Here is an 11,616-nt window from a genome sequence, read left to right as displayed (position 1 = left end):
GTTGAAAGGGGTCCAAAAAGAGTTGATGATATCTCGTTTCCGAAAGATTGTACAAATAGGCATTTTGATTCTTCACAATATAAGCGATTGCTACGAAATGGGCAAACAATTGATAGAAGATGGCTAGTCTATTCAATATCTATGGACAGGATCTTTTGCTTTTGTTGTAAGTTGTTTAAAACAGCCAAAAACGCTACCAGAGTTGGCCAACTTGGTAACGATGGATTCAAAGATTGGCATAATTTGCATCGGTCTATTAAAAGTCATGAAGGAAATGAAGAGCATTTATGTTGCATGACTAGTTGGATTGAATTGGAAAATAGGCTTCGAACAAAAATTACAATTGATAAAAGCGTTGAATTGTTGATCAATGCGGAAAAAGAACATTGGAGGCATGTATTAACAAGGATAATCGCTATTGTAAAAAGATTCGCCAAACACACCTTGTCATTTCGAGGAGATGATGAGAGGCTAAATGTTGAGAACAATGGTCTGTTTTTACAAATGGTGGAAATGGTTAGTGAATTTGATCCAATAATGAAAGAGCACCTTCGGCGGACTAATGCAAAAGAGATTCAATACACGTATCTTGGCAAAAAAATTCAAAATGAGCTGATACAGTTGTTAGCTAATGAGGTGAGAAATGCAATTGTCAAGAAAGTTAAACATGCAAAATATTTTGCAGTTATACTTGATTGTACTCCAGATGCAAGTCATGAGGAGCAGATGTCGTTAATAGTACGATTTGTAGATGATTTGGCAAACTTACCTACAATTGAAGAACATTGGCTTGAATTTTTGAAGGTAGATAACACAACGGGACTTGGACTTACAACCGAGCTTCAAAAGGCTTTGATCAAACTCGATCTGGATATTGATGACATTAGAGGGCAAGGGTATGATAACGGATCTAACATGAGTGGGAAGCACAAAGGTGTGCAAAGAAGAGTACATGAAATGAATCCCCAAGCTTTCTATACTCCATGTGGCGCTCATAGTCTAAATCTAGCGTTATGTGATATGGTGAATTGTTGTTCCAAAGCTGTATCATTCTTTGGAGTGATACATCGCATCTACACTTTGTTTTCATCTTCTACCAAGCGATTGCAAATTTTTAAAGATAATGTAAAAGGGTTGACAGTGAAGTCGTTGTCACAAACACGTTGGGAAAGTCATGTTGAGAGTGTAAAGCCTATAATGGAGCAAACTGCACAGATAAGAGAATCATTACTTGATTTGGCAGAAACTAACGAAGATCCTAAAGTAAAGAGTAAAGTCAAGTCGTTGGCAACACATGAACTTCAGAATTTTGAGTTCTTGCTTGGCATGGTAATCTGGTATAGGTTGTTGCATGCAGTCAATATTGTGAGTAAATTTCTTCAAACCGAATCTATGGATATTAATCATGCTATCGACCTATTGCAAGGACTTGTTTCATTTCTTGAAGATTATAGAGAAATTGGATTTGCCATTGCTATGGATGAAGCGATAAAAAAGACAAACGAAATGGGAATTGAAGCTGTATTTACAGAAAAACGCATAATTCGAAGAAAAAAGCAATTTGATGAAAACTGTAGTAATGAGGTAAAGCAATCAGCAGAAGAATCATTTGGATTTGAGTACTTTATTTTTATAATTGATCAAGCTCTATCTTCTCTGAGGACTCGATTTGAACAATTCAAACAATATGATGATATATTTGGATTTTTGTTTAATTTGAAGAGGTTAAGGAGTGCAACTTTATCAAGTTTGTTGAACTCTTGTATGAATCTTGAGAAATATCTTGAACATAATGGGCTTTCGGATATCAGTGGAGATGATTTATATTCGGAGTTACAAGTCTTGAAGATATTTACCAAATGAAGTAACAAGAGCAATTGAAGTGCTACACTATTTGAAGACATTGGATGTTTGTTTTCCAATTGCTTATATTGCTTACAAAATTTTGTTAACCGTACCGGTTACAGTTGTATCTGCGGAAAGAAGTTTCTGGAAATTGAAGTTGATCAAGACCTATCTCCGATTAACTATGTCACAAGAAAGATTAAACGGGTTTGCTATGTTATCAATAGAAAAAGAAATAGTTGAGCAGTTAAGTTATTCAAATTTGATTGATCTTTTTGCCTCTAAAACAGCAAGACGAATAATATTTAACTAATTGTTTGAAAATTTTGGTTTGATAGTTTATAATATAAATCGTTTCTATGATATATTTCGTTGTTATTTTAATGTTAGTTTTTTAAGTTAGCAACGAGTCGCATAATACACCTTTGAATTTTGTCGTTGGGGGGCCTAATTTTCATCGTTCGCCTCAAGGCCCATCAAACACAAGACCGGCTCTAATTGCCACTACCATCTCACCATCACAAAAAAATCACAGCTACCATCTTTACTACACCACACCACCATCCCCACTAAACAATCCCCAAACAGTCGTCGCTACCATGACCGCCACAAATCCATAGCAGACCAACCACCAAACCTTCACAAACCCACCAATCCACAATTCTACCACACCACAACAACAATTCACCATGCTACCACAACCTTACAAGTCCAACATACCACAACTAGCTTCGTCACACTGTCGTCCATAGACACAAAAAATCCCCAAAAGTGAGGTGTTGTGTCCTTTGTGAAGATGACTCCAAGAAGAAGCAGAGGGATGAATAGCGGAAGCAACATGTAATGACGAATCAATGTCGTTACAATTGTGCTGCTCGGTCACAGTCGTTAAGCGTGGTTTTGCCTCTAGAGAAACGTTTGAGAGAGAGAGAGAGAGAGAGAGAGAGAGAGAGAGAGAGAGAGAGAGAGAGAGAGAGAGAGAGAGAGAGAGAGAGAGAGAGAGAGAGAGAGAGAGAGAGAGAGAGAGAGAGAGAGAGAGAGAGAGAGAGAGAGAGAGAGAGAGAGAGAGAGAGAGAGAGAGAGAGAGAGAGAGAGAGAGAGAGAGAGAGAGAGAGAGAGAGAGAGAGAGAGAGAGAGAGAGAATATTTTAGGTATGGGTGAGATTTTTGCTACATGGCGGTGGGGTTATGGATATTTTCAATTTTATAACTTTATTATTAATATTTTTAAAAAATGTATTATTAACTATTTTTGAATTAAAAAACTTTAAATCTTAACTTTGAATTGGGGATTTGAAAACTAGAGATGACTGTAATTTCCACTTATTCTATCTCCCAATTTTATAACAAAGCACAATTTTTTGATTTTGTAGTGTGTTTAGTGTTGGGCTACATCATATGAAGAAGCTCAACAAAAGCCCAAATATAAAATCTCAAAAATATAGTGCACAAATAATGGAAAGAGTACATAATTACAAAGGTTTAAGATACACTTTAAAAGATAACAAACTTGTGAATAAGTTTGAAAAATCAAGTGGTCTGCTAACAAGTCAAAGTCACTAATATCACACAATTATGATCACAATCACAAATTGCATGAGGTCACAATCACAAAGATACTAATTGTGATTTACAAATACAAATTTAGTCGTAATCAAATATTTATTTAGGCCACATATTATTTATTGACCACAAATTATCCATTTTACCAACCACGTTTTATTTATTGATCACAAATCAAAATCATTAAATGTTTACAAATGCTCTTCATCCTACTCAAAAACTATCACCACCATCTCCAGAAGCCCTCGTCCCCAAATCTTGACCCAAACCTTAATTTCTCTTGGCACCACATTGTTGCAATAGCAGTGATGCTGCTACGAATGGCGCAACAGCATCGCAATAGTAGTGCCTCGATGCTACTTATGTAGTGGCGACACGTAGGTATTCGTGACAATGTTGTGGTGACGATGGGCAATTGTAACTAGCAGCAATTGTGGTAGTGTGGGTGTGATTGTGACTTAGGGAATGGATAAAAGAATAAATTAGGGCTTCTGGATTGTGGTTGGGTAGGTAGGGATAGGATACACCTAATTTTTGAAATAAAAAAACTTTACACCTGATTTTTGAATTGATAAGTTGAAAAGTAAGTATGGGTGTAATTTCTACACAAATAAATATCTCGAAATTTATAAAATTTCTCATCTTGTAAAATTTAAAAATTAGATTTTAAATGTACTAAAATGTTAGACAGTCATTTAGGGAATATTCTAAAAGCTAGTTGATAGATAACCTAGAATTGATTGAGAACAGGAGATCAGGGCAGTGTTATGAGAATTTTTGCACCTTCACAGTGTCGATCTATTTATGTATATATATGTTATTTTGAACTACTCCTTTTAATAAAATTAACATTTTAATATGATATATACAAGTTTTAACTTAATACCATAATTTTATTAGACTCAAAGGCTCAACCTTCTTATAGTGGCACGTCCATGAATAAATTTCACATTAAACAAACATAAATTGAACCAATATACAATGGCAATCAACGTTCAAAGATTTTCCCACGTTGAGGAATTAAAATGAATTTGTTAGGTCCCAATTTTCATTCTTCCCCCGCACAAAGTGTGTACGGATTTTTTTGAATATTGCTCAGTGGGTCCTAACCTATTGTCTTATAGCAAATTGGCCATCAACCTTTGACTATAGCTACACAAACAATCCCAAACAATGAAATTATTTAATTCTACATTATATCTGGCAACCTTTACAAATTCAATTACATAGTTAAAACTCATTTTCCAATTCGAGTTAGTGTAAAAAAATTTAAAGTGAAACATCTTGACTTTGAAAACTCTAACTGAAAGTGAACAATGCAATAAGTCAGTTCGACGATCTTTAATAGATTGGAACTACTTTTACATTATTCAACAAAATAAGTATAAGCTATTTATACTTCCACCAGAACCTTCTCTATGAGAAATGATAGAGCTGACTAACTACTCTCTTAAGAGAGAGAAGTCCTATTTCAATGCACAGGTTATGTCTGAAAAAACGAACTTTGGATTCTGACTCGAGTATGTTATGGATTACTCACTTGATAATTCTTACTTTACTATCTATCATGGAGAGATCCTCTCTTGCTTTTGTCCATGCCCATCCAGAAGCCAAAGAATCAACAGTTCTCAAAAGCCAGCGAGAGTAAAGCAAACCTTAAAAACAAACAGTTGGTGGGCATTAAAACTTGCTCAACCTTTTCACTCAAACTTGATAGAATTATTGCATGTGAGCCTCAAAAGGTATAAAAAGAAAATAAAATTTGAATATCTATAAATGGGTTCGTCCATAGAGGACAAGAATAAAGCTTCTTATACATTTCATGAATGACAATTTGGATGACATTGTGTGCAAATTAAAAAATGCTTTGGAGGAAAAGTGTGTTGACTTCAAAAATTGTCCAATCATTTGCTGACACTTGGCACAATGTAAACAATGATGTCAAACAAAATGTACAAATAGCATGATTGCAGTTGACAACTTGCAGGTGAAAACCTTCAAATTTTTGCGTGAATTCAGCAAAATCCTCTAAAATGCAAATTTTCTCATTTATCTTCATTGTCTTCCCCCTACATATAGTTTTTCATCTAAAAATCCTTGCTTTGCAATGCACAGTGACCTACCATATAAAATCTTTTAGGCATTCACAGAGGCATGATCAATATCAGGCAGTGATTCTGCATATTCTCCTACTTGGTAAGTTATTTTGGTCTTGCTAAGGATAAAATTTAAATTTTAAATGGCCTCTTATAAGGATGTCAATAACTTGAGCGAAGCCGAGTCGAGCCGAGCTTTTGGTCAACCAAAAATTCTAGGCCCGACCCAAACTTTCGGCTAGGGCCTTATCCGGCCAAGCAGGCTATTTTTTTAAAAATATATATATATAAGTTGCCCTTCGCCACCTTTATTTCACAGGCCAAAAATGGTTTGTGACATGACCCGGCCCATGTGGTTGGGCGATCCAAGCCAACGAGCCAAATTGACATATTACTCTCTCAATGACACATTAAATTTAGTTGACTTTTGGGGTATCTAAGCATAGAAATTGGGTGTTTTTAAGTCCATGTACGCATCAAGTGTTTGGCAAAAATATAAATTTGTCATGTCCGAAGATCATATTGATATGTATGAATTCTTGACGATTGCAACAATTTAAACATTTCAACGAGATGTTTCAACACGTCTCACCATATCTGTACTTATATTATTTTTTGACGTTTTTTGTTTCAATAATATTACTCTATAGCTAGTTTCTAACACTACCATTTGTACACAGAGGGTGAAGCAAGAAATGTAGGAATTCTTTTCAAGGAAAGCCAACCTCGAAAACTCAGTAATTTATAATTTATTTCATCTTCTTTTTTCTTTCTAAACACCAAATTCATGTAACAGAAGAAGGATTCAAATTTTGTCTATTCTAAGTACTAAACATGTCCTAATTTGTATACAGATTGCAGTTTTGCGTCCTCAAGACGATTAAACGAGCATGCAAGAACTGCTGCGCCAGATGCCACCGTGTTCCACCAGGAACTTATGGAAACAAAGGCGCCTGTCCCTGCTATGCTAGTCTAAGAACACATGAAAATAAGCTCTCAAGTGTCCTGAGAAACACAAGTTGGATTTGTATAAGTAAATCAGAGGGAGAGAGAGCCTTGAACTTTAGATTTTGATGGAATTTGATCTCAGAATCTGTTCATTGATTGTGTAATAAATGACTGATGCAGAATTGTTTAGCATCATTATATGGTATGGTGTCATTTAGTTCAATGTCTGCCCAAAGAACACTGCTACATGTACAAGAAAAACTGTCAGACTGCATTACACGGGGACAGATGGAGCGCATCCATTGGATCTTGAACAGAAAACAGTTTTATCCCAATCAATGCACAAGTGATACCTGTCTCCCTGGCAATCTCCCTCGTACAAGGGACTTAACTCCACCGAAAATATCCATCTTCAAAGGTGACAGAGAAATAGGCAGTTGTGGTTGCAAACAACAATTACAGGAACTAATCAAGATTTTTACTTATTTATGGTACTATATTCTGAAAAGATCTGAAATTTACAAAACCTAGAGAATAACTCAAATTTATCGATCTTTTGTTTAGCATAAGGAGAACTTATACTAATAAAAATCCTCCAGTATGCATTTGTTTAGTATAAGGAGAACTTACAAGATCGGAACCAGATTTTTACATATCCCTCGAACAGAGAGCCAATTGATCAGTCTAGAAGAAAATCTCTGAATCGATAAAATCATATACATGACAACAAAGTTAAAATCGAGCCCAGCAGCGCGTGCATTGCGCCATGCAATCTCCCTTGCAATCAACATTGTAACCCAATGCTTTCGGATTGCGAAGGAGGAGGTTTCTCAACGATTTCCCTTTGATTCCCCATTGCTTCTCTAAAATCTGCACATTGGTTTTCAATTCATTTTCAAGGCTACATCCAAGTACCTCGGGAAATTTCTTCAAAAGTTTGCCAAGATCATCATCCGTAAGGCCTAATCCTTTCAAATAATTCAATATTTCATTTACTACCTCAATCCTTGGCACTTCCTTTTTCCGTTCTTCGCCCCAGTATGGAGAGTGAATCTGGCCAAACGCTTTGCCAAGTGTTTTCTCTGCTGCCTCGTTTGTAACCCCGATTGCAGCCAGAGCTTGCGTACACGATTCCCACCTTTTCTTATCTTCAACACTCAATACCGCATCCTGAATTTCAGCAGTTGAATGTAACTCCCATCGCCTTGATGCAAATGTTGTTATCCGAGGTCCCCCAAAAACATCTAGAGGAACATAGTTTCGAACATTTACATTTGGGGCTGCTGAGACAGAATCAGGCTACAAGGGAAACAGGAAAATCTTGTCAGAAAGTGATATAGGATGATTCATCGTACATTTTGTTATTCCACTTTATGATAGAGTAATCTAATATATTTATCGAAGATATCTTTATATCGATAATAACAAGATTGTTGTGCTTTATATTGCCGTCAAAATATTATGCAGATTTGGGGCAAATGACTAAACCCCTGGTTTTAATCGAATGGTTTTGTATATTAAACAGATGGACCAATTCGTAAATCGAAGCCATTTAAAAATCTGCCAGCAGAGCCTCTTTTCATTTACGATGTGTCACTCAACATTAATCTGGCTTTTTGTTTTCTTTCCTCCCTGTTTGTAAGGGTGCTACATACATGTTTTTTGTGCAGATACATGCTTAATTAACATAGAAATAAGTAAGATCTGTAAATATATCTCGAAGTGATTGAGTTATCAGTTAAGCACATAGCTTGAGAACTTATAACTTCAAGACATGAATAGCCTTAGATTCCTTCAATTTCTAAGATTTTAATGACTCCAATAAGCCAAGTCTTATTTATAGTGAGATCATCTAGTGCTGTCACTGCAACCTTTATACTCTAAGAATGGAAAATTTCATGCATTGTAAACACCTTTTATGCATTTGAAAGGAAATAAAAATCCTGAAGGAAGCACATACGAGTGAGATGAAAAAAGCGTAGAAGAAGTATATAGGTTTGTATTTGAGATAAAGGTAGACGTTTAAATGCAAGACAAGCAACCTATTAGAAGTAAAGAGCCCTGGAATGCAGTTTTGGTTGAAGAGAATGTGCCATGTAAATAAAATGATGAAAAGGCCCAAGAATGATATAGTTAAACTACTTTGAGTTGAAGAGAGTAAAAACAATGAAATGCGAAGTGCAAGCAGAAAATTGCCAAGCCATCCAAGTTTCGGACAATGAAAGTTTGGACAGACATCTAGGTTAGGCAAGAGATAACATCCATAATGTCACAAGTGAAGAAGGTTAAGGATGCATGAAAGTTGATCAACAGATATCCTAAACAACACAATAAAACAGATGTTCAAGCCAGATGAGCAGAAAAAACTAATGCCTAAGGTGAAATTTTCAAAACGGTAGTCTTAAGGAGCCAAATATCTGGTTTTGTACAGACAGAGAGCCTTTGAAAGCTTATGTCGTAGCTTAATCTGTAATAGATTAAAGCTATCATTATTGCTTAGAGGTTGGTTTAAACCATCAACCAAAAACTAAGAATATCTGCTGATGTTATACTAGCCTTCCAATAGAAATCTGACGGTGAGCTGCTGAAGATGAGATAATATACCAATGAAAATGAATTACAATTGATTTCTGTAAATTGGATTAGCCTCTATCAGAACTAATGCAAGTTGCTGAAGATTCCAAAAGGAGTGGCCCTTTGGTATTGGATATGAGTTAGTTACCCAAACAATTAACAATATGTCAAATGCATAAGACAAAGTCCATTTATATGCATCCTAAGATTAGAAACAGAAAAAAGACCTAATTAATTATATGATGCCCGGTTAAGGAATAAGCATCAAATCTGTTGTCAACCTTGTAATCAACGTCTTCGACAAGACCATTAGAGAATAAACTTCTTTAACATGTCAGACTGTGAGAGAAAGAGTCTTAAAGAAAAAATAAATCGACTTGACTACAAAAATACAAGGTATCATAAGAAATGAGGAGATAAAGCTCTGCTAAAAATAGAAGGGTGGTGCAAATGCACAAGGTATTGTTCAAGTGTTGGCAGGGGTAATAATAGCACATCTTTAGCTTTGGGAGGGATATACAGTGGAATATATATATTTTTTTAACACAAATAGAGGAATGAAAGAGGAAATTTGACATTTATGACTGGGCCAACTCAGAAGAGAAATGAATTGAACAAGGACGTAGGGAGGGAAAGTTATGAGCCAATATTTTCATGGGCTAAAGAAAAGTGAGCTACTTTGCCTATACAGTAATCGCTAAAGTAATAACGGGATAATTTCCTTTTCACTAAGAGGTTCATGGCATATAAATCTCAATCTAAGCTGGCTCGAAGCAAATTTAAGACAGTTTTATGGGTATCCGTATATAAATCCTAATGCCCCATATATAAATCTCAGATCACTGGAGGCATGAACTAGCTTGTTTCAACCCTATTAATCCATAACTAGTATTTTCATCACTACTAGAGAGACATTAACGAGGAGAGACCCATTTTCCTTGTCATGACGAACTGCAGGAGAGTTGTGACGTGTCATTATCAGATGAATTAACTTTGGCAAGAAAAAATTTTCAAGCCAGAGAGGTCGAAAATCATCATGATCTGGATGTATTCATTAAAGAAATAAAAGTCTAATTTTCTTTACATGGTATATAACTGACTACTCCAAATGTTAGAAGTAAAATCACTTTTAACTGTTTTAGTTATGATGCATGTTCTAGCATTCTAAATATTATTTCCGAGAAATAGTAATATTACTGCAATAGAAGTTTTCACACATTTCAACATATATTTCTTCAGGAATAATACATATGGTTTTTGATATATAGCTTGTGTCATATTTTTCTTTTTATCCGATAAAGGTTCAATTTTTTCATAAATCTGTTAAGAAATTACTGGTACTAAAAAATGGAAGCTAAAATAAAAAATCTCATAATAATAGAGAATTTATAAATTTCGAGGGAAGAACATTGAAGGAAATAGCACTCACAAAAGAGCAGATGCCCACTGTGGAATAAAATGTCAGCAAAGGAGAAGCCAATGATTTTCCTAGCATCCCTCTCTGTATGATATTATTAAAAAATAAAAAATAAATAACACTATGTAAAAACAGGAACCTGAAATTTATCGAACACGTCAGAATAATACTGTTAAAGAGTAAAATCTACAACCACTTAAATTGAAAACATGGCTACTCTTTAACCTTCTAAGATTGGAGCCCGAGACTCACCTCACTTCGGTATTAGAGTCTAAAAGGCTCAAACAAGCAATTCGATGTCTAGTATCAGTGTGATCGAACGAGAAACTATTTGGGGCATATCGAGGTAAAATCCAATCGGATTACATCAAGGTTGAATCTCAATACACAATTGGTATGCTAAGAAATTCAATTATAGTTCCAGAAAATACTAATTCAATCAGCCAAGTTCTGAATTTCCTCCAATAGCAATTTTTAAGAGAAAAGAGAGAAAAAACACAGGCACCCATAATTTTAGTTAGTAATTCAAGAAAGTGAATAAAAAAGAGACGATTTCAGCTGGGTTTCAAAAATAATTACGTGCATTTATTAAAATTACCTTGGATTGTAGACTGAAATGGTGTCTTGAGAGAGAAAAACAGAGGAAATCTTGATATCGGTTGACAACCCCTCAGTCCAGCGGTCAGAGAATGAAGGCCAAGATATTTTCGGACTATCACATGGCCCAATTTTGAGGAGGCAAGAAGGTCCAGCACAATCCTTAAGAAACAAACTATAATTCACAAAAGACGACAAATTTTTTTTTTTTTTTTAATCAAAATACTGGTAACATAACTGTTCCAATTTTTATTAAATTATGTGTTACAAAGGTAACGACGCTTTTCATAACATATTTACCGTCCTCTGTTTCGCATCCTCGATCACCTTTTTTCAATATCATCACCATCGAAATCACCATAACTAACAAAATCATTGTCACGGCTAGCAATTGTAAGCCAAAAGTGTTATGTCACCATTGCCCACTGCCATCGCAAACCACAAGACCACCATTTTCGCTACACCAGCGTCGTCTCCCAACTTGAAAGAAACTAAAAAAATTATGCATAGTGAAACCCTATTTAAAAAATATACAAATGGATTCATCAAATTAATAGCCATTCTTTTTTTTCTTTTT

The 11,616-nt window shown here is 35.2% G+C and overlaps 3 protein-coding genes across 3 annotated transcripts in view; 1 reads left to right on the top strand and 2 right to left on the bottom strand.

Moving 5' to 3' along the window:
- LOC111386428 (BTB/POZ domain and ankyrin repeat-containing protein NPR1-like) overlaps nucleotides 1–249 on the bottom strand; it is an 8,679-nt gene extending 8,430 nt beyond the window's left edge. Inside the window, exon 1 of the mRNA XM_023010894.1 lies at nucleotides 148–249. Coding sequence (XP_022866662.1) covers nucleotides 148–249 — 102 coding nt within the window. The remainder of the gene's footprint in view (nucleotides 1–147) is intronic.
- Nucleotides 250–504: 255 nt separating this feature from the next.
- On the top strand, nucleotides 505–6,387 carry LOC111386427. The gene is made up of 4 exons (XM_023010893.1): nucleotides 505–1,521; nucleotides 1,591–1,690; nucleotides 1,967–2,052; nucleotides 6,358–6,387. The coding sequence occupies exons 1-4, from the start codon at nucleotides 505–507 to the stop codon at nucleotides 6,385–6,387; spliced, it is 1,233 nt and encodes a 410-aa protein (XP_022866661.1).
- Nucleotides 6,388–6,917: 530 nt separating this feature from the next.
- LOC111386419 lies at nucleotides 6,918–11,185 on the bottom strand. Its single transcript, XM_023010883.1, has 3 exons — nucleotides 11,041–11,185; nucleotides 10,455–10,526; nucleotides 6,918–7,750 (listed from the first exon to the last, which is right to left on the bottom strand). The coding sequence occupies exons 2-3, from the start codon at nucleotides 10,518–10,520 to the stop codon at nucleotides 7,184–7,186; spliced, it is 633 nt and encodes a 210-aa protein (XP_022866651.1). The 5' UTR covers nucleotides 10,521–10,526; nucleotides 11,041–11,185; the 3' UTR covers nucleotides 6,918–7,183.
- Between the last annotated feature and the right edge of the window lie 431 nt (nucleotides 11,186–11,616).

This window comes from Olea europaea, unplaced genomic scaffold (assembly GCF_002742605.1).
Source record: "Olea europaea var. sylvestris unplaced genomic scaffold, O_europaea_v1 scaffold355, whole genome shotgun sequence".
NCBI lineage: Eukaryota > Viridiplantae > Streptophyta > Magnoliopsida > Lamiales > Oleaceae > Olea > Olea europaea.
This window is presented reverse-complemented; position numbering and strand designations above follow the sequence as displayed.